Here is a 25367-nt window from a genome sequence, read left to right on the forward strand (position 1 = left end):
GGTCAGCTGGGAGCAGCAGCCGGAAACAGTACAATTTTGTGCATAATTTAGATAAGTGGATCTTTTATAATGTTGCTATGACAGAAATGGTGATACTTCTAGACCCAACGATAGCATTAGCTTTGCCTAATGAAGATCCAGGGTCTGCTAATGGTAGGGTATCATTAAGTGTTTGGTTTGTTGGGGTACCTGAGATAAAAGCCATGAAGAACGTTAGGGCTTCCTGTGTGTAGCCTCTCATCATACCTGTGTTTCATGTGTGCATACAGCTCAGTGCTGCATCTTGGGTAATGCATGAGCTGTTCTCTCCCCTTCTTTCCGACAGCAGCATCGAGCCCCGGCTGCTGTGGGAGAGAGTGGAAAAGCTGGCGCCCAGGCCTGGCAGCGGAAGCTCTTCAGGATCCAGCAACTCGGGATCCCAGCCCGGCTCGCATCCTGGCTCTCAGAGCGGCTCTGGGGAGCGCTTCCGAGTGAGATGTAGGGTGCCTTTCTGTACCCCTTCCTCCCCAACCCCCCTGTTAGCGACTGGGCTCTGGGTAGTACGCTGAAGGCCTCCGGCCGTGGGGCTGCCTGGCGTTTGCACAGTGCATGTCACAGGGCAGGTCATAGTGTAGGTTTAATGGCACCGGGAGTCAACAGAATTTTAATACGAGAGCTGACTTCTGAGCGTTTACACATGCCTCGCAGTGTGAGCTCTTCGCCTATGTTGTCTCATTTCATCTTCGTCATAACCTCATGAGACACACTAACTGTGCATCCACTTTACAGACCGCAGTAACCAGTTCAGTGAGATTGAGTAGCTGGTCCAAGGTGACCAGCTAAATGTCTGAGCTGATCTTCGAACCTACTTCTTTTACCACAGACTCCATCAGCATTGGCATTAACATGGTTATTTAAACGTACTTGTCATAATAGATTATGTTAGGGACATGACCAGGTTCTGTGAGGATGTGTTATGTAGAGAGTGGTGGTGATGGAGTCTGGGTAGGAGTTAGAAGCCCAGGAGTACAGACCGGCGTTTGGAGACCCTGCACAGAGGCCGAGAGCAGTGGGCAGGGGCGAGGGGGAGAAGCAAAGGCTGGTGGGCCAGTCTGCCTTGTGGCACCATCTGGATGCTTTTATGTATCTGCTTTTCTTGTCTCTCTTGAATTTCACAGCATCATCCAAATCTGAAGGCTCCTCGTCTCAGCGCCTTGAAAATGCAGCAAAAAAACCTGAGGACAAAAGAGAAGTGTTCAGACCTCTGAAGCCTGCGGTAAGGCGTGCGCAGCCTGGTGCTCCCTCCGGGTGTGGGGAGATCTTCTTGCTGTGAGCATGCTTTCGAGGCACGCCTTTCTGTGGGCCCTCACAGAAGTGAAGGGTTAGAATGAAAGCCATAGCCCTCGGACACATTTATGCCCTTCCAACTAGTCACTAAGAGAAATACAGAAGAAAGAAAGCCTTACTCTTTGCTTTGCATTAGCCTCTGTGCATCTTAGATGTGCTGGGCGTTTGTAACACTGGCTTTAGAATCTTTTCCCTCCCCTTTTTAACATCACCTGTTATTTAAGTTCCGCCTTTTGGTACCTAGAGAGGCAGCTGTGACTTTCCCATGCTCCTCCTGTAACCCCTGCCGCACTAACCGACCCTGTCTCTGCACACATTGTGGATTGTGCACCTGTTGGAACTATGATTTCCTGCTTGATGAGTTCTGTGCTCCGTCTCCCTCTCTCCGTGCTCCCTGTGCTGTGCTCCCGCCCCGCCGACGGCACGGCTGCTGGACGCAGAGTGAAGTGGTAAGCCGTCTCTGGAAACACGGGAGCCATTCCAACTGCCTTTTACACTCAGCCTCCATCTGCATTGATTTTCCTTCCTCACTTTATCTTGTATTCTTTTCTAGAATGACCAAGCCCTTATCTTTTGCTTCATCTTTTTAACACACAAAATTTGCTGCATGCATTTTTTATTATTATCTATACTTGTGGGGTTTTTTTGTTTGTTTGTTTGTTTTTGTGTGTGTGTGTGTGTGTTTTAATTTTTAAAAAGCCACACTGTATCCATGCAATGGTTAGCAAGGCTCATGGTGCATACTTAATCACTATGATTTCAGAGGCTCAGGCTTAGGCTCAAAGAAAGGAAACATGCCCCTTGCTGGGGAGAAGAAAACTGGTGGACCCGCTGGGGGGAAGGCTACAAGGCCTGCTTTGTAAAAAGTCATTGTTTTAAAATAAAATCCCCAAGTAGAAAGACTAACTTCGGACTTCTGTATGAAATGTGGACTATGAATAATAGTCGCACTTGGTCATTATATTTGGACTAGAGACCCTGTGCACGTATTCGTGCACAGGGGGTTCCTGGATTGTGAGAGGGAGGTTCTTGGGCTCCCTCCTCTCTGGTTCCGTGTCTCACCCAAGATCTGCCTTTTCCAAGTCACCGCAGTTTGGCAGCTCCTGCCCTGAGCATCTGCCCCCTGGTGGTCAGTGCACATCAGAGCATCAGTTGGCTAGTCGCTTAGGTTTTTATTTATAGAGATAATTGATTGAGTCTTAAAATAGCTCAGTGTAGATTAGAAAAGGGAAACCTTTCCTGTGATTTCTCTCTGATGTTCACATGCAAGGTGATAATTTGAAGATTTGGGGTAAGGCAGGGACAGGTAGATGTTCTCCTTTAAAGAAGACTTTGTGCCCAGTTGGCATGGCTCAGTGGTTGAGCTTCCACTTGTGATCCAGGAGGTCCTGGTTCCATTCCTGGTCAAGGCACATGCACTGGTTGTGGGCTCCATCCCCAGTGTGGGGCATGCAGGAGGCAACCAATCAATAATTCTCATCATTGGTGTTTCTCTCTCTCCCTCTTCTCTTCCTCTCTGAAATCAGTAAAAACATGTTTTTTAAAGAAGACTCTGTTACATCGGCAGGTATCTTCATAATAAATTTCAAGGATGTATCTACATAAATTTTTTATCTAGAATTGTATAGTTGGGAAAAAATAAGCAGATTCTTGTGGGGGGTTTTTGGTGTGAGATTTGGGCTGTCTGACTGTTTGGTCTTTTTTGTCAGAAGAGCTCACCTTCATATACTGGTAAATACTCGACCGCACAGTTTTCCAAAGCTGCGGTCGTGGCTCTTTCCCTGCAGTGAGAGTGAACGTCTCACTCTTTGCTGCTCTCTCCTCTCCTCGGCCTGCTCACTCTCGTCTGTCCCCGCACTAGGACCTGACTGCACTGGCCAAAGAGCTGCGAGCAGTGGAGGACGTGCGGCCGCCGCACAAGGTGACGGACTACTCCTCGTCCAGCGAGGAGTCGGGGACGACGGACGAGGAAGACGACGAAGTGGAGCAAGAAGGGGCCGGGGAGCCCATGTCCGGACCAGAGGACACCAGAGCAGCGTCAGTCCTGGGTGTATTAGATGGGAGAGCCTCACCGAGTCTGTCTGCCCCGGGGACAGGGGGTTCCCTGACGAGCGTGGAGCACGGCCAGCTGCCCGTGTGCGTGCATGCCAGTGCCTCTCCCCAGGCCCCCTGTGTAGTTCCTGTTTTCTTTTTAATTTGAAAGTCCGGTAAAAGGGAAATTTCTGATTGGTTTAATTATTTTAACCATAAGCATTCATTCTGATTTTTTTGCTCAAAAACAAATTGTGCCTGCAGGAACTTGTTTGTCGGCGGGAAAGTGCTAAGTATTTGCTTTCCTTAAGGAAATGGTCTACTTGTGGCCTGATCTCCTAATGACCTTGGGAAGTTGAGAGTGTAGACAGAATATCCTCAGCTGATGGTATTTATGGTCCTTCACCTCTGGATTTTTCTCAGTAGGTCATCTCTGAATTTGAGCAATGGGGAGACAGAATCCGTGAGAACCATGATTGTCCATGACGATGTGGAGAGTGAGCCAGCCATGACCCCGTCCAAGGAGGGCACGCTGATTGTCCGCCAGGTACCATGTCTCCACACACTTGTCAGGCTGAGCTTCTCTTGAGTCATTAACCCACTTGCTCATTCACTCCTCATGCTGTTTCTCCATCATCATCTGTTCTCATGTTAACGAGCCCCGAGGGCTGAGTGTCTGGGCCAGGGCGGCAGGTGTGAGCTGCGTGACAGGAGCGGGGCTGGCGGCGCCCCTGCATCGCTGCCTCTGCACGCCCCCCAGCAGCCTCAGCACCACCCAGAGTCTGTGTGTCTAGAGTAGGAAAGCCACAGGGCGGCCCTCAGGAGGCTGCGCGCCAGGGCCTCCCCGGGCCCTGCAGAGAGCATGTGAGCCGAGCCAGGCAGGAGGGCCCGTGCAGCAGCAGGTGGAAGTCGCTCTGTGTCCCAAATGCTCACTCCCTTTCCGCCAGCCATTAGTGCCCCGCCCAGATGCGCTCAGTTGGGTGACCGCCTTACAGCTGTCTGTCCGTTGCTTCGCTGAGCTGTGAGGTCAGGTGTCTGCTTCTCCTTTAAATACAACAGGCGCCTGCCCAGCACATTGACGTTTCCCTGAGTGTGTCTCGTGCTGTGGCACTGCATTCGGGTGGAAAAGATCAGGATTCAAAGAAGCAATGCGCACATTCTAGAGCTTTAGATAGAAAGGTTTAAAAAGAAAAGCCACTGCCTATGGTTTCGGTGATGGCAGCTAGGGTGGCAGGCTGAGCAAATGGGCACTGCTCAGTGCCGCCCGGGCAGGTGCCTCTGTGCTGCTGGCCCTGCCTGGGCGTCAGCAGGGAGGCGAGCAGCAGCCGCCCCGCCTCTCTGTGGAGAGGATCCGTCAGGAGTCACCGACCCCAGCAGAGGCAGTTGTCAGGGGCGCAGGCAGCTCCAGCGGCGCCTGAGCGAGACAAGTGTGCCTGTTTTTTCTACAGAGTACAGTTGACCAAAAGCGAGCCAGCCATCATGAGAGCAATGGCTTTGCCGGGCGCATTCACCTCTTGCCAGATCTCTTACAGCAAAGCCATTCCTCCTCCACTTCCTCCACCTCCTCCTCCCCATCTTCCAGCCAGCCGACACCCACCATGTCCCCACAGACACCCCAGGACAAGCTCACTGCTAATGAGGTAGGTCTTGCCCATGCTGGCTGCTCTCCTAGGTTAGACCTGCTGCCTGGTAGCGAGTGTGCAGAGCAGACCTCCCACGTCCCTCCCCTGCCTTCCCCAACCGCTTCCTTCTGTCACCTCCCTCCCTCCACCCCCAAGTAACATGGTTCAGATCTGCATACAAATCCCATAACGGACCAGTCTCCCCACTCCTGCAGCACACTTCCCTGGTCTTGCAGTCAGTGTAGCTGCATGGCTTTTTGTGTTCAGTTTACTTTCCAAAAGTCTAAATGAAGTGATTGCTGTGTTCTCAGAGCCATTATGTATTTGGCATGAAACTCTCAGGGTCATTTGTGGAATCCTTCCTTTTATCCAACGAAGAAAGCAGAGCAGTTGGTAAAGCAGACGTGGCCTCCTTGGACAAGCTGGCCGTCGGAGCGGGCGTGTCCTGCAAACAGGCTTTCTGCCGGGGAGGCACTGCTGATTGGTTTTCACCAACCCTCCAAAGACTTTTCCCTTTGAAATCCACAGTCACTCAGAGTTTAAGAAGAGGCCACATGTTTTTTGGGTAAACCTAAACACGTAGGGTTTTAAGCAGGAAGGTCTGAGTGTGCTTTTAATGTGAGGCCTGGAGTGGGCCTCGGGGCTTGGCTGTGGCACTTCGTCGGGTGCTGGGTGATCTTCGCTCTTAGGGACGGGTCACGCCCCCTCCCAGGCGGGAGCAGTGATGCAGTGTGCCGTGAGCACCTGTTACCGAACTGAATCGTGATGATTTTGATTTCTTGGGAGGTTAGATTTTAATGCATTTGTCTAAGAGTTGAAGGAGGTCAGAGGTGGCAGGTGGCTTCCGCCAGTCTTGTTGCTGGGAACCTCTACCTGCTGGCCCGCCTGCCTGCTTCCATTTTGGTTCCCTGTTAGAATTAGAATGGTCCTTTCCCCTGAGGAGCAGGGGCACGTTGACTGCTTCCCAGGCAGGCTCGGCAGAAGACTGGGCGGCGGCTGGGCTGGCCACTGGTCGTGGGACGGGGGCAGCTGGGAGCCGAGGAGGGCATTGGCTCCAGGACAGGCGATGAGCTGCCCGCGTGGGGAGACGGTGTGGGTGCCAGCCCTGGAGCAGACAGGTTCTGTGTCCTCTGCCTGCACACACATCCTCTTACAGTTGCATTTCAGTTTTGCTCCATTTTGCTCTACTGCACAGTATTTACTACACCCCTTAACCCACTAAACTGGCAAGTTTATTTTCTGTTTGTTTTGTTTTTAATTGCCATTACATTTTCACTTAACAATTTGTTTCACTCTCCTGTGTTTTTTCTCTGAAGTTACATTATTAACCACAGCCCCGGTGCTCCTCCAAGAGCAGGGCCGCGGCCCCTTGGTCGGCACCGCTCCCCCCTGGGCCTGGTGGTGCTCTGCTGGTGACCCATCTCGTGCGATCGCCAGTGCGCCTTGCTTCCTGGCAAGAGGCTCACTTTACAATAAGTCACATGAAGTTAGGATTTGCCAGGACTCCAGCATAGGTTAATTGGACTTTTTTGGACATGAAAGTAAATTCAAAAGTAGATGAAATGAGATCACGACATTTCCAACCTCCTTTAGGAGGTTTCATCATTATTACTTGTTTTAAACGACTAGGAGCTGGAAGTGTAGGTGGATTGGCAGCGTGCGGCGTTCTTGGCCTGTGCGCAGTGCTCAGGGAAGGGCCACACGTGCCGTGGAGTGTGCGCATGCAGGCCCCTCGGGCACTGCGGAGGGGGTGCGGGAGGACAGGCCTGGCTGGGGGAGCTGCGCGTTTTCGGGGTGGGTTGGGATGTTTTAATGTTTGCCTTTCTCATGTCATTGTATTAATAAAATTGAAATTTACATTGCAGACTCAGTCCGCTAGTAGCACACTCCAGAAACACAAATCCTCCTCCTCCTTTACACCTTTTATAGACCCCCGATTACTGCAGATCTCTCCATCTAGTGGCACCACAGTGACTTCCGTGGGTAAGTAAAGCGGCAGCAAGCAGCTGGCACCAGGACGCGGCCCTTTGCCTTGCTCTCTGGTGCCTCTAGCATACCCCTCCCGCTCGCACTGCCTTATTTGCAGTGAGCTGCGCAGTTAACCTCCTTTCCACATCCATCTCCTACAAGCTTCTTTTCCTGGACAAAGACTCAGTTATGGCCATGAATATTTCCTCTGGGAGGGGGGGAGGCAGGTACAGTGTTGGCATGAACAGAAAATAATTCCCAGTGTGCTGTGTTTCAGTGGGATTTTCCTGTGATGGAATGAGACCGGAAGCCATAAGGCAAGATCCTACCCGGAAGGGCTCAGTGGTCAATGTGAATCCTACCAACACTAGGCCACAGAGCGACACTCCGGAGATCCGCAAATACAAGAAGAGGTTTAACTCTGAGATCCTGTGTGCTGCCTTGTGGGGTAGGTAGCTTCCTGCCACTCGGGCCCTGTGCTGTCCCGAGCGGCGGTCTGGTCCTTCAGGGAAGGGAGTGGCGCGGTTGGGGGCTTTGAAGAGCTGCTCAGGGCGAGATGGTAGGTGCCTGTGGTCCCATCCCTGTGGCTGCCGGGCAGCAGGTGGTGCTGGGCTCGCTGCCACCTGTCCAGCCACCAGGGATTGGGAAGAAGGGCTCGTCTCCATTTCTTCATGGAAAGAAGCAAAGTGAAGGACAGGAAGACACTGGGTTTGGTTCATATTTGTGGGGAAAAGGGAGAAATGTGTCGAATTATTTTCTTCGGGTGTGTCACTGAGCTTGTTTTCCTTGCTGCCTGTGCCGTGGGCCTGACGCTTTAGAAGCAGGTGCCACTGGCAGGGCCCTGGCTGTGGGGTGCCTTCCCTGGCCTTTGCAGTGTAGGTGACTGCATGTAGACCTGCCGTGGGGAGGGCCGCACACAGACACTGCTCCACACTACCGCCCTCTCTGCTGTCCACTCTGCTTGCTGACCGGATCCTGGACTCCCCTGCTCCAGCCCCTCACTGGGCGTGTTCTCCCCGTAAACGCTATCTCTGCCGTCTTTAATAGGGACCCTGCTTCTCCTCGGGAAAGTTTCTTACTCCCTGGACATTGCCAGTACTTGCATGGGACACACGCAGCTCTCTCATTGGTGGAGCCCAGCACATTTTCCTCATGTACGTTCCTGGAGTGTCATCTGCGTTCTCCACAGGGGCTGGGCCAGCTCTCCTCACCCTGAGGCTGACATGAAGCCCCACTTTCACCTCTGACCCCCAGTGGTCCCTCGTCCCGTCTGTGAAGAAGGGCCCTGCATTCCTCCCGCCTGGCTCCTTCCTCACACACTCTCAGCCTCCTCTGGGGCTGGAAGGCTTGTCTCCTCTGCCCATTGCAGACACACCTGCTTTCTCTTTTATTTCTCTTTAAGTCTGAGATCTAGACTTGTGTCCTTGTCGCCACTGAGTGTTTTAAACCCCCTAATGACCACAAGGATGCTGCTTTAATACTGCTAGGCAAGGGAACAAGCCATTGGGTAATCAGGCTCAGGTGACCACAGCCCCGAGTGCCAAGGCCACTCCTGGGGCTGGGCCTTCCATCACCTCTGCACAGGCCATCGGGTTGCTCACGTCAGCAAACATGATTATGTTACGTCCAGTGCAAAAAGTGTTAAATATGTTCGTGTTTAGAAATTGTCATCATTTTTATCCATAATGCTTCTACACTAATTTTATATTCCTCTAATGTCCTGCCAAGTGCTGGGCCCCATTCTATGTGCCATTAACTTTTTCTTTTTTTTTTTTTAACTAAAATTCTTTTTCCTAATTAACTTCTTCAATACCTCTGAGAAAAATAGGAGTGACTTGAGCCAATGTTTTTAAAAGTGAAGTGGGACTTTCATTTATCACTGTGTGAGTAGAAAAGGCTGGGAGTGCCTTAGAGGGACACATGTCTGCGAGCCGCTGTGTTTGAGTTGCTCACAGCTGGGTCACCAGGGAGGCTGCCGTGACTGTGAAGGTCCAGTCGGCCTTGTAGAGGGCGGGCCGGACGGACCCAAGCACCTGGTAGGTGGACTCGGAGTGTTTCGCTGCAGCAGGAATCACAGCGTTTCTGTCCTGCTGGCCATTGTTGGGTGCCTTCGCTTTTTTGTACCTTCAGGGAAAATGTTTGCGAATAAATTGCTGCATATTTATTATATTTTTTAGTAAGGCAGTCTTCCCCTTCACAACCAGGATTATCTTAACGTGATTGTTTCCATCCTTACGTTCAGAATGAACTAGAGGCCTGGTTCATGAAATCCATGCACACACAGGTAATAGGGTCCCTAGGCCTGGCTGGTTCAGAACCAATTGGGGCCTTCCAGCTGCTGGCTGGTGCCTCCCTTCCCTGGCTGCAGGCTGCTGGCCTGGACCTTCCTTCATTCCGCGCTGTCCCCTGGTGGTCAGCACATGTCATAGCGAGTGATCGAACTCCTGGTCTCCCAGTCCAACTCCCAAGAGGACACTTTGCATATTAGCCTTTTATGTGTGTAGATTATCTGCAGCTAACTATGTAACATTGTACTCACCATGGAATTTAAAGGAAATTTAAATCACGTGTTATACAGCTCTCCCGGCAGCCTGTGCCAGGTTCCTCTGACTGCACTCACAGTTTCTAGCACCACACACCTCTGAACAGCTAGCAAACATTTAATTACCCAGCACCCAGAGGTTACTGCAGCATGTGACCTGTCTCCTAGGCCCCTCATCTCCCAGGCGTGGTCTCCCAGTGACTGGCGTGTCCCTTTGGCGCTGCCTTTCCACACTTGGCGCAGTGCCAGGAAGTGTGTGCTGGCAACATGGAAGGTGGGGAGTGAGGGCCAGCCCAGCTGCAGTTCTGTGTGTGAAAAGATATTTCAGCGTCATCTTTTATTTCTTACTGTAAGATTGTGATTGGTATTTGAATGCTATTTATTTTTGGAAACCACAAATAGTATATTTCACAAGGCTCATATTTCAGGTGGATATTACTAGATCTTTGATGTAGATGTTTTTAGGTACTTGATATTGACGGTTAACCAGGAAGGTGCTGGAATGTTGTGAAATGAAGTGAAGCCTTTGGAGCAGATCTGTCTGATAGCAGCTCTGTCGGTTAATGTTTTGTTTTATCTGCTGCAAATAAGTTTAAAGCTGCTTAGAATCACCTCACTTATGTGTGGAGGGAATCACTAAGAACAGCGTCCAAATGAGCTCTGCTTTGATCCTCTTTGATCCTCGGCAAAGCGGGCACCTCAGACGGGCGGGCTCCGGGGAGCGGGGCAGGCCGTCCGTCTCCTGTGCTAACCCGTGTCGGGCGGCCGCGGCGGCGGCAGTTCTTCCCCGCGGAGTCAGGCTGCGTCTGCTGCAGCACTGACCTTGTAAGAGCAGGGGCTGTGTGAGCCGGGAAAAGTGTCACCCCTGAGCTAGCTGAAAGCCAGACATTTCCTGGTTAATGGAGCCAGTGTCAGCCATGCCCGTGGCTGCTTAGGTTTCAGTGAATTCGTGGAGGAGCGTTTCCTCGGTTGGCCCAGACGCAGTCAGGTGCACAGTAGCCACCAGGGGCCGTTGGCTGACCTTGGACCTCACGTGGAAGGTGCCAGGCTGTTTAGATGGCACGTTCTGAAACCCCAGTCACAGGCGACAGAGAAGCCATGTGTACGTGTGGCCATTTCCGAATGTCGTACAGTTGGTGACGATTCTTGGTGGTTTTGTTTAATTGTAAGGGTCACTCAAGATGGGGAGTGACGACTCAGGTTTTCCTCTTTCTCCAAATCCCAGGGGCTCCCCTCCGGCTTTCTGAAGTGATTTCATGGTCTGTCAGGCTGACAGCTGTCACACGAGGCCACGCTAGACGGGGAATCCGTAGCCAGTGGGTTGTGGGCGGCGTGCTCCTGTACAGTGCACAAGGGAAGGGCGAGCTGTCCGTGCTTAGTGGTGGCAGTGGCGCTTTCACGGTCGTTGCACTGTCGTCAGAAGCTGGCACCCTGGTCTCTAGACTCAGGAGTTCGCCATGTGCTCTGCATTGAGGATTCAGAGGTCTGTGCCAGCGCTTCTGCGAGGCCTCAGAGTAGCTCCCCGGCGTGCCTCCCCCCTGGTGCTGTAGCCCCCTGCCTGCCTCCCTTCAACCCACCTGGGGCTGCAGTTCCTGTGTGCTGCCCTTCCCTGCTGCTGGAGTCGGTGCTGTGTTTAAGGAGTGGTGACAGCGAGGACCTGTATAAACTCCAGGTCCTGCTTTGCCTAGGCCCCAGTGCTCACAGGCTCCTCACTAGCTTTGCTGAGGTGGGGTTCCACCTGCTCATGTCAATCAGAGCCAGGAGCCTGCTGGGAGGGTGTGCAGACAGGGAGCCGGGAGCCTGCAGGGAGGGTGAGCAGACAGGGAGCTGGGAGGGTGAGCATAGAGCTGGGAGTCTGCTGGGAGGGTGAGCATGGAGCTGAGTCAGTGCACATCATAGCAACTGGTTGTTCCGTTGTTAGGGTCAATTTGCATATAACCCTTCTATATAGGAAGATATGTGTGTAACAAAATGTGGACCATGGGGTTCAAAAAATACATACTTTGTTCTGAATCATTTCATCTCCCTGGAAATGTTAATTGAGCAATTACTTCCTCAAAGCACAGACACTTTATTTCCTGTCTCAGTGATTTTATTTCCCAGTTTAGGGAATTAGTGCAAATGTGTGTGCCCAGGCCCCTAGGACCATAGGTGATCTCTGCTCCAAGTTCAAAGTTAGCTCAGACCAAGGAAGAACGTGCCCTTGGGGAAGGAGTGGGTGATAGAGAAGTAATTTGGCTCAGGGGCAGATTCCAAATGCTCAGCGAGGCTGTGGCGGCGGGTAGCTGACATGCAGTCTGGCTCGATGAGGACTTGGTGGGCAGTCCCGGAGAAGGGCAGGGGCGCTGTACCCCCAGGCATGGTCTTGGAGAAAACGGGCTGTGGCAGGGATGGAGATAGGAGTTAGTGGTTCAGAGGTGCTACTCCAGCAGCCGCACACAGGGCTGTGGAAATGAGGGGGTGGCTGCAGAGGCGAGGGGTGGGGGGAGTAGGGGCTGAGGGCAGGTGCAGCTTCTCTCTTGGTGATGACGGGGTTGTCTGTAAGAGCAGCGGTCACCAGCCTTTCGGACCTCACGGGCCACCGGTTGGCTGCACTGTGGAAGAGAACCTTGGCCTGACGGTAGTCAGACCACCAAAGGGCTGTGTGCGGCCCTTTCTGTGGAAATGGCGGCAGAGAAGGCAGTGTGCGGTCAGGAAGTGAGACGAAGGCTGCTCAGTGTCTAGTGTGGCGAGTGAGCTCTCATACCGAGGAGGTGTGAGCCCGAGCCAGCCTGGGGAGCACAGAGCTGGTGGGTGTGGAGAGCGGGTGTGGTTCGCTCACTTCCCCCCCACATCCTTTCTCCATCTGAGGAAGTATGTCCCCCTCACCTGACTGCTTACCTGTGACTGTGGCGCCATTCCTTTCTGGGGTGAGTTAGGAAATCACCCCACCAGCCAGGTAGCTCCCTCTGCCCCCAGCCTGCCTGCCAGCACAGTGTAACCCAGGCCTGTCTGTCCTTGAAACAGGAGTGAATTTGTTGGTGGGGACAGAAAGTGGCCTGATGCTGCTGGACAGAAGTGGCCAAGGGAAGGTATATCCTCTGATCAACCGAAGACGATTTCAGCAAATGGATGTCCTCGAAGGCTTGAATGTTTTGGTGACAATATCTGGTAAGTATCTGCTCAGTAGAGCAGGATTATAGCACTGTCTAAAACAGCACCTCCTAGCACTGACCTTCAGCTACTTCAGTTTCTGAAGTAATGGCTAAATGAAATGAGATACAGCTGGATCAGGTGTAACCCGCTTGCACACCCTATCCCTGGGTGCACCCTACACCCAGGTGCACTCCAACCCCGGGTGCACCCTAACGCTGTTCCTCTGAGGAGCAGCCTTGGGAAGCCCGGGTGCCCCGGCGTGGACACCACCACGATCCACACTGCCCTGTGGCTGCTGTGCCGCTTCCTCCCATGCTCCTGGTCATGCAAAGGCACTGCTCCTGCCGCAATCGTAAAAGTTTTCTTCCACCAGTGAGCACCATACGTTTCTTCTCAGGAAGAGCAGCTTTTTTAGTATAAATTATGTAGTAAATGCTCATTATTGAAAGTGACAAATGCTGCAGAAAAGCAAGTAGAAGTAAAACCTGAAATCGTCTAAAGATAAGGTGTATTAACCTTTCACTTTTTATCTTCCAGTCTTTTAAACATAGACACACTCAAAATACACACTTACGGGGGGAAATCTGCATAAAAATGGTTATGCAATGTTTCAAAACATCCGGAGAATAAAAACGAGAAAATAGGTCGCCCATATACTGACTAGCTGGTTTTATTAGAAGTTACAACACACTATGGTCCATGCAGTTGGCATGCCCTCTGCCTCCCACCTCCCTCAGGAACCACTGTCCTGTGTGCCCTCCATTCCTGTGTCTAAACCTTGCAGCCTGCTCCTCCCGTCATTGGACATTCTCCCATGATCCCGTGTCACAGACCCCGTGCTTCTCTGCTCAGCTGTGCTAACATTCACTCGCCTTGTTGTACGTCTTTCTGTTCACTCCTCCCCCTTACGTATTCGTGTTTCACAAATGTCTTTGTAGCTTGCTTATCCATGGGCATGCATACTCATGTTTCATAGATTGTGATTTCCTAATAACTTGTATATTAGTGCTGGGACCAAAGAGGATGCAAAATTATGACTTTAAGTAGGTCTTAGTTTGGTTTAGTTATCTGCTAACTGAATCTTGTGTTTGTTTATATGTAACAAATTTCTTGCAGTTATTTTAGATTTCAAATAGGCTTTTGGTTGTAAGTAAAGGTATTTGTTGAAATGCAAAAATGTCACCAGCCCACTTAACTGAGAAAACAGTCATTTAAAACTTGAGTGTTACTGGAGAGTGGGTTCTGAAACGGGAGAAAAGTAATCTGCAGGGAGAAGCCTCAAAAACAGGAACACTTAGCGAAAACGTTACTCCAGTCTTTGGCATAGCTGTTGTTAGCGTTTTATTGTATTTTCCTCTCTTTTCTATAAATATATCTCACAATATGGGAATAAAACTCTACATAAACTATGTAGTCTTTGTTTCACCGTAGTCAATATTCTCCCAAATTCTTCAAAATTTAAAAAGTATGAGACATAGCATAGAAAGTCCATAGGTGCTGAGTCTGAGCTCAGTGATGGTCAGTGAGAGCCCACGCAGCCCGCATTGGTGGAGGGTCAGCCCGTGCTCCCAGATGCTCCCTCATGCTGCCTGCAAGGCACAGACGGAAACACGCTCCTGACTTTAACACCTTCCATTGCTTTTGCTTTCATTGACCTGAAGTCACATTAATGGTAAAGTCATAAGTCTAACCCCGGGGACTGTGTCTGGCTACTTTAAGTATGTAGTTTCTATTGGGGTGCACTCTTGGTGTTGTGCGTTCTGTGGGTTCTGACAAATATATAATTACCCACCATGACAGTGTCATACAGACTATTCTCATTGCCCTGAGAATCCTCTGGGCTCCACCTACTCGCTCCTCTGTCCACGCCCCTCTGTCCACGCCCCTGCAACAGCAGATCTTTCTCACTATCTCTCCATGGCGACGTTTGCCCTTTCAGAATGTTAGAGTTGGAATCACAGCATGTAGCCTTTCAAATTACTTAGTTTCAAATTTCCAACTGCTTTTGCAAGTGTATAGGAAAGAAGTTGACTTTAAAAACAAAACATTTTTATTGATTTTAGAGAGAGGGAGAGGGAAGGGGGAGAGAGAGAAACAGCAATCAGCTGTCTCCTGCATGCCCCCACCAAGGATTGAGCCCGCAAGCCAGGTATGTGCCCTGACAGGGAATCCAGCTGGTGACCTCTCTGTACATGGGCCAACACTTCAAGCAACTGAGCCACTGGGCAGGGCTTGCCTGGATTTTTATCATGAGACGGTGCTGGTTTTGTCCAATGCTTTTGTGTTTTGAATGGTTTATAGCTGTATTTGTTCCTCTTTATTCCTGTGGATGGCACGTCACACTCCTGCTGTTGATAGACGCTCGTGTTGTTTCCTCTGTGGGGCTGTTAGAAACAATGTTCATGTATGTGGGAGCTCCTATACACACATGTATATTAGGAGAGAAATTCCTGGATCATAGCAAGGTATACATATATCCTACCTGAATAGAATAGATAGCACCAAGCTTATCCGAGTGGTTCTCCCAAATGTCAGTGCTAGTTATTGAAGTTCCTAGTTATCCCACGTCGCCTGCTTTTAGCATTATTGCTCTTGTTAGTTCCAGACACGGATAGGTGTATGACACGGTGCCTCATTGTCTCATGTCATTCACTATTGACTTTGAGAGCAGTGCCTGTGTGTGTCTGTGAGATAACTTGTAGCTCATCTGCTGCCGTGATTCTCATAGGGAGATAATAGTTATTGTTTCCTGAAGTTTCTTCTGTGACTGTTGTTATTGATGATGATATCTACTTTGTTTTGCTAGGCAAGAAGGATAAGTTACGTGTCTACTATTTGTCCTGGTTGAGGAACAAAATCCTTCACAACGACCCGGAGGTGGAGAAGAAACAGGGGTGGACCACCGTGGGAGATCTGGAAGGATGTGTGCACTATAAAGTGGGTGAGTCGCTGCGGCCCGGCTTGTTTTCCTGGGTTTCGTTAGTGCTGCACTTACCATCCTGTGCGTAAAGCCCTGGCAGTAACCTTCCTGACACAGCTCACTCCTGTGATGTTTGTAAGGCCCCTCCCTGTCCTGGAGGCTCGGCTGGCTGCAGGTGCACCTGGAGCAGGACACACTGTCCCCCTGCCACCTAGCTCGTCTGTGGCAGGGCCTCCACCCTTCCTCGTTGACAGGCCACGCTCTCCTCTGTAAGATGGGGTTCAAATGATCTAAGGAAGCCGGTCGATTTGGAGGACTGAGGGCCAAGGACTCCGGGTCCCGGGCACCTGGTGGGGCCTGCACAAGGTTGCCAAGGGCCGTGCTTGGCATTTAGAATGGAGTCCACTGTGCAGGCTCCTGCGCTCTTAAAGAGGAAATGAATCTGGCCAGCCAGTCCGTGTCTCATGGCAACTCTGCTTTTTCTTTTTAGTGTGCATGCTGTGGTTCCCATGAATGACACCTCAAAAACAAAACAAAAAGCTGTTTTCTTTGTGTATTAAAAAAATCAAAATGCCATTATAAATATTGGAAATAAGGGGAAATCATGGTGCTTAGTTGAATTGAAGCTTTATGGGAGAGATGATCTACTATACTATTTGAAGGGGCAGCATGAAAAGATCAAGTGTCTATGTCCCCGTTGTTATCAGCATAAGGGCCTGCTAGCATTGGCCTCTGCCTCTGCGTTTCCTCTGGTTCCGTGTTTATGAAGCGCATGCTGAGGGCAGTTCTCTGCTGCCAGGATGCACTGTTGTTGGCATTGTCTTCTTGCTTACATGAGCTGTCCACAGACCGTAGTCCTTGGCCAACGATGGGCATGGCACTCGCCAGCATTAGAACGCTTCTGAGTGATACCAAACAGTACTGGTGTCTGCTTGGCACAGATCTTGGATTAGGATTTTCTGGGTTGTGTTTATGTGGAACATTTTTATTTGTTGAGGCGTAGTAACTAAACACATCTAAGTCTAAACTTAATGAGACAGCTCCAAGAGCTGAAATGTTTATGATAGACAGTCCTGCATTGGGTGCTCGAGGTGGCCGTGTGGAGGGAATGGGTTTTCAAAACAAGCAGAGCCCTCTTGTGGCTCATTCCCATGGCACCTCAAGCAGCTTCTGGAGATGAGGATGCAGGTGCGTCACTTACTATATGGTGGAAGATGGAATTGAACAGGGAGAGGCACCGGTTAGCAGGCCTGTCTCTTGTGCAAAGGAAGAGGCCCTTTACAAGGGCCTGCGGTCTGCCCAGGCCAGTGCACGCCTGTGTTCAGGCCCTCGGTGTTTGTCAGCCGAGTCACCCACAGGGTGAAACAGCGGGTACGGGCATTTGGAGTGTGTGTACAGGACCTTCTCTTCCTGTGTGTAGATCACTGAAGAGACAGTTTCTTTATTCACTCCGCTCTTGAACAGAGCTTTAGCGGGAGCCCAGCACTCGCTGCCTCTCCGGGGTAGACGTGACTGGGTCTCACACAAACAAGAGGACCCAGCCTCCGCCAGCAGGTGTTTGGTTTCAGACTCCTGTGCCTTGTGGAAGCGCCTGGAGGACCCGGGAAGCACAGGAGGCTTCGGCCTCGTGCTGTGATTTGGGGATTCTTACTGATTAGTCTCATCACTGTCCTTTTCAAGTGCTACTGGGCCCTTGACTTTGGGGGGATACGCCTGGCAACTCCCGGATAATTAAATATTTGCACTATAAGATTAGGAGCAAGAGAGAGTACTCAATGGTAGTAACCAGCGAATTGAACAGCCTGAATCCTGCACCAAAGAACTTGAAACTGTGAGGCTTGATCTCACTCAGCATTTTCCTCCTGTTGGTTTGGGTGAACCAAAAGAAGTCATCTTTATTTAGTTTGTAGAAGACAGCCCAAAGAATTTAGAGTTCCATGTTGATACTGACCTGTGTTCCCGTTTGGTTTTTCAGTAAAATATGAAAGAATCAAGTTTCTCGTAATTGCTTTGAAGAGTTCGGTGGAAGTTTATGCGTGGGCACCCAAGCCATACCACAAGTTCATGGCCTTTAAGGTAACAACATCGAGTGCACTGAAAAGTGACATTAGTCATGCATGCTACGAGCACAAGCCAGGAAACAAGTTTAAAAACCGGGGACAGTTAAAGCCGATCTCGTGAACGCTTTCACTAACAGTGTCTAACTTTCCGGGAGCAGCCGTCTCTGCTCTCCTGCCCCAGCATGGGTGGTCACCCTGCCCATGTGGCAGCGGGATCGGCAGAGGCACACCGCCTCACTGACTCTCCTCTGTCCTCAGGGATGTGTCTAATGTAGATAACAAAACAGTACCCAGTGACAGACAGCTTTACGGTGTATCTGTTCAATAGAGGACTGGTTAAAAACTGTTGCAGTCCTAGTCGGGGGCTCAGTGGTTAGAGGTCACCCCAAGAATTGAAGGGTCCCAGGTTCACTCTGGCCAAGGGTACATACCTCGGTTGTAGGCTTGATCCCCTACCCCAAAGGAGGTGCGTGTGGGAGGCAACCAATCCATGTGTTTCTCTCTTTGTATCTCTCTTCTCTCCTTTCTACTCTCTAAAAAAACTCAATGGGAAAAATATGCTTGTGTGGGGATTAACAAGAATTTTTAAAATAAATTAATAAAATTAAGTTACAGAAATTATTATTGACACCAGGAATGAATAATATAATATTATATTCTAAATAGGAAAGTAGATTAAAATATGTATAATATACCATTTTTGTTTAAAGAAAAAAATGTAGAAAAGTATTTTTGATATTTTAAAAATAATTTTAGAATTTGTACTAGATATAAATTTACGAAATTTTTAATTAAAATAATAGTACTATGACATTAAATATTGTAAATACATAACTTAACACATTGAGAACAGATCACAAGAATTCTCGCTTCACATTACACAGTGTTTTACGAAGTATCATCCTTTAAAAAGATATTAGCTTGTAAGAACATGAAATAAATAACTTCAAGATGCAATGGGTATTTAATTTTAAAGCGTGCCTTTAACATTTATGTAAAAAAAAAAAAATGTACTCATTCAGTAGAAACTTATCTGACCGCTGGGTGAAGCTAGCAATAAAACTACTGGTCCACAATGTGTTAATAACATCATTTCTAATATTAGACACAAAACCTTAAGCATGGCCTCTGTGTCTATTTAGTGTAGGGTGAGAATTTAAGAATTTTTCATCCAAAATGATTCTATTTACTTATTTAAAAAAATAGTTTCGACATATTTAGATTGCTTAATGCTTGATTCCCAGTAGAGCTGGCTAATTGGGATTATCATATTTGCTTAAAAAATAAATCTACAGCCCTAAATGGTTTGGTTTAGTAGATAGTGTGTCAGCCTGTGGACTAAAGAGTACCGAGTTCGATTCCTGTTAAGGGCACATGCCCAGGTTGTGGGCTCATTCCCCAGTAGGGGGCAGGAGCCAGCAGATCAATGATTTTCATCATTGATGTTTCTATCTCTCTCCCTTCCTCTCTGAAATCAATAAAAGTATTTTTTAAATAAATAAATCTACATATTATTTAATGAAAGTAATTGTTATGAAATTATAATCATTTGAGATCGGCTCTGAATATATTCTCTGTGTTACAGGTGCTGTACTAGTTGCTTTGAGTATCTTATTTAAATCTGTCTTGGGAGCTGTAGGTACTGATATCAATGAAGAGCTAGGCCTCCAGGCCATGTGTTAGAGCCTTTTGTCACTACACCCCTGGTTAGAGGCGCAAGTCGCAGTCCTGGCAAAGCCTCTGCTCTGGCAGCGTGCTCTGCCCAGGACCCGTTAGACAGCTGAGGGTGTGCTGCAGGCCTGGCTCTCCCTCCGCGGCGCTGTGACAGCAGAGCTCTCGGACGGGGGCGGGGAGTGTGGGACGTGGCTTCCGGGAGACCTGTTTTCTAGGTTTTCATCACAGACACAGCCTGTTGAGTGAGAGGCTGTTGGGGGAGCGTGTGCTCCGGCCGTGCCGGTGGCTCGGCGCTGCAGGGCGGCCTCTGTGCCTCACGCTCCTCCGCCTGTTTGTGCCGCAGTCGTTCGCGGACCTGGCGCACCGGCCGCTGCTGGTGGACCTCACGGTGGAGGAGGGCCAGAGGCTGAAGGTGATCTACGGGTCCTCCGCCGGCTTCCACGCCGTGGACGTGGATTCGGGATCCGTCTACGACATTTATCTGCCGACACACGTAAGAAAGCCCACTCTGTGGTTGGCTGGCTGCTTCGTTCTGTCCTGACTCTCTTTACTCTGCTTAGTCAGCTCACAGCAGGGACCCCTCCTTCCCTGGCGTGGGGGTGAGTATTCAGTGGCGCGCCCTGTCGCAGCCCGTGCTCGGGGCACGGCGTGCCCGGCTCTGCAGCCCTGTGTGACGAGCAGTGGGCGGGCGGGGGCAGGCGCTGGTAGTCAGAACACCCCTGGAAGGACCGTAATTTCTTAAATGGAGCCCACAATCTTCATGTGATCCAGGGACCTCAGAACACAGGAACTCACAGAATTTGACCTGGAAAAGTAGACTGGGATAGAAGTTGCAGGGGTTTCCCCAAATGTGACCCCGTTACTGGGTTTGTCACCAGGAGTGTGAGCCCGTGTGTTCTCGAGACAGCTTCCGAGCCCTTCCGCAGGGACGGCAGTGGCCACGACCCTCTGCCCTGTGTCCCCGCAGATCCAGTGCAGCATCAAGCCCCACGCGATCATCATCCTGCCCAACACCGACGGCATGGAGCTGCTGGTGTGCTACGAGGACGAGGGCGTCTACGTGAACACTTACGGCCGCATCACCAAGGACGTGGTGCTGCAGTGGGGCGAGATGCCCACCTCCGTCGGTGCGTGCCTGCCCGGGCGGCAGCAGTCGTGGGAGTAGCGAGTTCTTGGGAGCTGCGTGTGTTTGTCAGCAGAGTGGTTGGTGTGCACAGTGGGAGTTAGACTGTAGACCAGGGGACTGCTATAAGACAAAATCCAAATAATTACTTAACACACTTTAAAGCTCTTGTTGACAGTCCTTCATTTCATTCTTAAGCCATCCAGCGGAAGTGGGCCGTGCTGGCCGACTGGGAAGAGGGGAGGCAGGCGGAGTGCTGGCCCGGCCTGGGGCCGAGACGCGCCGGGAGCACGGCCTCTGTTCCCGGAACGTTCACGCCGAGGCAGGGGCAGGCGCTGGCCTTCTCGTGGTTTTCAGGCTCAGACTGCTGGGCTTTGCTGCCGTGGAGGCACTGCCTCCTCCGCAGCCAGGCCTCGGCTGCCTCCTCGGGCGGGTCAGTGGAAAGGCAGCATTAGGCCATCACCTCGTGGTCCTCCTCAAGCCTCAGGACAGACTTAAGGAGACGAATAGATTCAACCAGCGAGTCAAATGACAGCTCCCAGGATAGGCCGCGAGCTGGCAGAGCAGAGCTCCTGACAGCAAAGCCCTTAAATGCTGGTCGGTTAGGAGCTCGTGCGTGTGTGCATGCGCGTGCACGTGTTCCATAAGCAGCCTCTTTTAAGGCTAGTTCCTCATGTTTAACCAGATGTGTCTTTGCCTCCAAAGCTTACATCCGGTCCAACCAGACGATGGGCTGGGGCGAGAAGGCCATCGAGATCCGGTCTGTGGAGACCGGCCACCTGGACGGCGTGTTCATGCACAAGAGGGCTCAGAGGCTGAAATTCCTGTGTGAGCGCAACGACAAGGTGCGCTCGCCACGGCCTTCGCTGGGCCGCCCCCGGTCCCGAGCTCTCCCTGGGTCTAGATAGGTTCCCACGCAGGGGCATCAGGAGCTTTTCCGGAGTGCATTTGTAGACACGTTTACAAGCCCCTCCCACAGAGCCTGCCTTTCCCACAGCTGGCCACGTCCTGTCTTCCGCTGTCCTGTCGCCCAGGGCGCCTCCCCGACCGGCTTCGGGACGGGCGGTCACGGCCAGGGTGTGGGACAGCAAGGCAGGGGGCCTCCCCAAGCCAGCCTTCTCTGCTGCTCACTCTGCTCACTCGGAAAGCATGCGGCAGCCTGTGCTGGCTTCTGAGGGGAAGGGGAGTTCGGAGTGACAGGAGCTGTGGGCCCTCAGCAGCCCTGCAACCTGAAGGGCCATCCCCCAAGCGTTTCCCTGGAGAGCCCGCAAGGCTCGGGCCCCGGACTGCCCAGCTTTCTGGCTTGTGTGTCCACATGTGTTTACTGTGGCTGTAAGTTTAAGCTTCTTTAACTTCCATTAAACAGTTTCATCACTCATGACGGCATGTCCTCAAAGTTTTATAAAAGGCACAAACTGAGTAACTTTTATAGTCATGAAATAACAAGTACATTTCAGCTTAATTTTTTAAAAGAGAAAAACAGCTTGCTGAGGAATCCTCCCCAGTTGTCCATGGAGTTTTCTTTATGTTTAATCACGCATGAGCGTTTATTCCAATAATGCCAGTACCAGGGCCTCCAGGAAAATCTGCTCTACTCCCTCCCGGAGCAGCCACTCATGTTGGTGGAAGGACAGATTACGTGGGGAAGTGGGTGTCACAGGCACGGGCGGTGGGCAGGGCATGGGTTACAGGCCAGGCAGCTGGGGGTCGGAAGGGCAGGTGCTTCCGGGACTGGGCTGTTTTAGCAACAAGGACAGCATTTCTCGGGAAAGGGGGTGGGCGGCCTGCATTCCGAGGTTCCCTGCAGTGTCCGGCGCACGGCTCTCAGCCAGGCTGGCCAGTGTTCCTCCCCCTCCTCCTCCTCCTCCTCCTCCTCACTGAGGGACTCCAGGCATGCAGGGAGCCCCTGAATCCCACCAGCCTCCGTTCTCCACGGGGCCACGCCCGTGCTGCTCCCGGCAGCTCGGAGATGGTACCCACCCGGAGCTTCCTGAGCTCGGGGTCTTTGGAGGCGTGCCCGTGGCGGTGAAGAAACAGCCCAGTTTCAGGAGCACCCTTCTTCCTTTGGACGTGCTCACAGTCTGGCTGCACAGGAGTCGTTTCTCGTTGTGGCACGCGTTGTGAATGAGACATGGCGTTCTCCCAGCTTTCCACAGAAGAGCTCTGGGTCCCCCTCCCGGGGCGGCCGGCGGGCTCTGCTCTGACCCCTCCTCTCTCGCTCACAGGTGTTCTTTGCTTCCGTGCGGTCGGGCGGCAGCAGCCAGGTCTACTTCATGACGTTGGGCAGGACCTCCCTCCTGAGCTGGTAGAGCCACGGCCGGTGCCGCCGGCTTCAGACGAGGGCTCGGCAGCGCGGCCGGAGCCGCGTGCCCAGCAGCAGGACGCCGGCAGCAGGACCGGACCCTGCGCGGACCCGCGGCCCTCCTTCCTGCTCTCCCTGCCAGTTTGTCCCCAACCTTTCTAAACGTTTTTCTTTAAAAATAAATCAGGCTGCAATGCAGCTGGTGCTGTTCAGACTCTACCGTCAGGTGCTATAGTGTTTGGGATCGAGCATCAGACAGACCAGAAAGCAGACACCGTCCTCCAGCCAGAAGCCTCGGAGTGACTGCGCGTCTGTGGCGCCGGGCGGGCACGGTGGCCGGTGGGGTCTCAGTGAGCAGGTTGCAGAGGCGAGAGCGCATTTGCTAGCGTAACATTAACAATGTATTTAATTGACCTTTCTTTTTGTAATGTGACAATATGTGGACAAAGAGGAAGGGGCAGGTGTAAGAAGTTAATATTTATAAAATGTGAAGACAGTGACTAGGTAACTTTTGTGGGTGGGTCTGGGGAGGCGGGGGGGTGGGTGAAGGGTCCCATTTTGTTTCTTGCATAATTTGTTGGTTTCGCCGAGAGCGCGGTCATTTCTCTGTGCCAGGTTTTGCCTGTATCGTGTGCAGGTGGTTCTGGAGAAGAAAAAGGAAACGTGTGCTTCCGTGCCGTGGCCAGAACTTCGCTGCGTGACGGTCAGCGCTGCCTCCGCTGACGGCTGGTTCTGTTAAACCCAGATGTGTGTCAGGCTTTACCCCGTCTGCACTTGCAGAGGAAAAAAATGTTTTCAACCACGTTTGTTTGTTTTCCTACCTCATTGTTTTTAATGCATTAAGAGGTGGTTTAGTTTCTATGGTCTTGGAGGAAAACATTAATGCTTAACTTAATCTTGACACCAAACGATCAGGGTGAAGTCTGGCCGCGTGTGGGCACAGGGGTCGGCAGGCACCGCGCTCGTGGTGGGCCGCTGTCCCCGGACCAGCGCCCCGCCCTGTGCAGGCGGGCGGGCAGCCGACGGGCATCGGCTGAGCGGGCACACCGACTGTCCGGGCTGCAGGGCCTCTGGCTGGGGCTCAGCCGCCTGAGGCGCCGGGCGCCGGCCCGCCTCGGGAGCGTGGAAATCCTGCCGTGCCGTGCGTGAACGCGGCGTCCCGGGCTCCCGGCACATGGCAGAGCCCGGCTTCTGCTCTCTCACCCTCTGTTCTGTGTCTTTTAAACCAACTTCACTTCATGAACATGCTCATGGCATTTGTGATAATGTCTTGGGTAATCTTTTGTTCCTGGCTTCCTGTCACTGTTCCTCTGAGGGTGTCAGCGGGAAAGAGCCACGCTCGGCCGTGGCCGGGCGCCGTGCTGCCAGGCTGCAGAGCTAACCCACGACACTCGGGTTTGAGTTGAACAGAATTGAATTCGTTGCTGGGCCTTGGGTGCCAGCTCAGCTGGCCACTGGTCCCTGCGGGTGGGTTGGTATGTACGCTCCGCGGCTGTGGGGTCACCGCCAGGGCCTTGTCAGTCAGACTTGCTACAGCTTGAAGCAGGTGCCCAATTGGGTTTTTCCATAAAAGATTGTGAACTGTTAGAATTGCATTCTTCTAGAGAAGGGATGATTTTGTTCCTTTAAAGGGTGATTCACAGAAGTGCCAAGATGGCGGAATTACAAAGGAAAGCAGTATTATGGCGCTCCCGTCAAATGGGGGGCCCGACGCGGGTGCGGAGCCTGCACACCAGCGCCCGCCGGGCCGGCCTGCGCGGGTCGGCTCCGCATGCGGGCGGTGCTCCCTCCGTTCTCGCACACATTGTGTTGGAGAGGATGTTTACAAAAAGGGGTTTGCTACACTAACGTGCATCACATATTTATGGGTTATTTTTAATTGACTTTTTTAATGGGTTATTTAGGTTTTTGCACTAGTTATAGTTCACTCTTGGATCCATGATCCCTAATTTTGCCAGTTATCAGTGTGCTGACCGGCCACAGCGGATTCGCCAGCCGCACAGCTGCACGGCGGGCCGGGCGCAGCCTTCTCTTCCGTGCTAACTTCTGTGAATTATGAGAATTACTGTTGTTCCCCGTTTTTTCTATTAAATAAAGTAAAAATGACACCTGTTTTCAAATGTACTCTGTTCTTTCGGAATGTTCTCTTCCCGTAAGGACCCATATTTAATGCGCACCTTCCCCCACCGCCCGCGCACAGCAGGCTGCCCAGGGTCCCGGCAGGGGCTGGGGAGTCCCAAACGTTTGTTCAAAGATCCGGAATGAAATTGGTCGTGAGCTCTCAAGCACCACATTTTTAAATACAAGGAGTGAAGCTGGTCCTTCAGGAAAGAATGGTTCTGCTTTGCAAGTCTTAGTTGGGTCAGAAAGTAGGAGAGCTCGTTGTCTGCTTCTGCCAGGGCGGTTTCAGCAGCCCTTTCTCCTGGGGCGCGGCCATAACGACGCGTCGAACACGGCTGGCTCCTGGGCGTCAGGTAGCTGCTGGCTGTGCCTGGCGGTCCTGGGTCAGCAGGAATGACCCCGGATGCGTCCGGGCCCTGCCCTTGCCTTCCACACTTTGCCCAAGTCTTGGGGTTAGACAGGTCACACGCTGTTATCTTTAAATGTTAATAAGCCAGCTCCTTTGCACTTCATCCTAGACATGTTATTTCTGGGAGCTGAAAA

General features: G+C 51.5%; 1 protein-coding gene across 50 annotated transcripts in view; it reads left to right on the top strand.

Moving 5' to 3' along the window:
- MAP4K4 (mitogen-activated protein kinase kinase kinase kinase 4) overlaps positions 1 to 24814 on the top strand; it is a 183248-nt gene extending 158434 nt beyond the window's left edge. For 10 of the 50 annotated variants that reach the window (XM_036454110.2, XM_036454113.2, XM_036454124.2 and 7 more), the window contains 15 exons: positions 326 to 477; positions 1158 to 1255; positions 1767 to 1775; positions 3188 to 3363; positions 3781 to 3904; positions 4806 to 4997; positions 6845 to 6962; positions 7225 to 7395; positions 12496 to 12639; positions 15431 to 15565; positions 17520 to 17620; positions 19622 to 19771; positions 20246 to 20405; positions 21107 to 21246; positions 22627 to 23348. In XM_036454110.2, the coding sequence (XP_036310003.1) occupies positions 326 to 477; positions 1158 to 1255; positions 1767 to 1775; positions 3188 to 3363; positions 3781 to 3904; positions 4806 to 4997; positions 6845 to 6962; positions 7225 to 7395; positions 12496 to 12639; positions 15431 to 15565; positions 17520 to 17620; positions 19622 to 19771; positions 20246 to 20405; positions 21107 to 21246; positions 22627 to 22710 (1954 nt within the window). In that variant the 3' untranslated portion in view covers positions 22711 to 23348. Of the gene's footprint in view, positions 1 to 325; positions 478 to 1157; positions 1256 to 1766; positions 1776 to 3187; positions 3364 to 3780; positions 3905 to 4805; positions 4998 to 6844; positions 6963 to 7224; positions 7396 to 12495; positions 12640 to 15430; positions 15566 to 17519; positions 17621 to 19621; positions 19772 to 20245; positions 20406 to 21106; positions 21247 to 22626 lie in introns of all 50 variants that reach the window. The other 40 variants (XM_045587288.1, XM_036454144.2, XM_036454138.2 and 37 more) reach the window with 11 other exon arrangements.
- The last annotated feature ends 553 nt before the right edge of the window (positions 24815 to 25367 follow it).

The sequence above is a fragment of the Pipistrellus kuhlii genome, unplaced genomic scaffold, assembly GCF_014108245.1.
Source record: "Pipistrellus kuhlii isolate mPipKuh1 unplaced genomic scaffold, mPipKuh1.p scaffold_m20_p_27, whole genome shotgun sequence".
In the NCBI taxonomy this organism is placed as follows: domain Eukaryota; kingdom Metazoa; phylum Chordata; class Mammalia; order Chiroptera; family Vespertilionidae; genus Pipistrellus; species Pipistrellus kuhlii.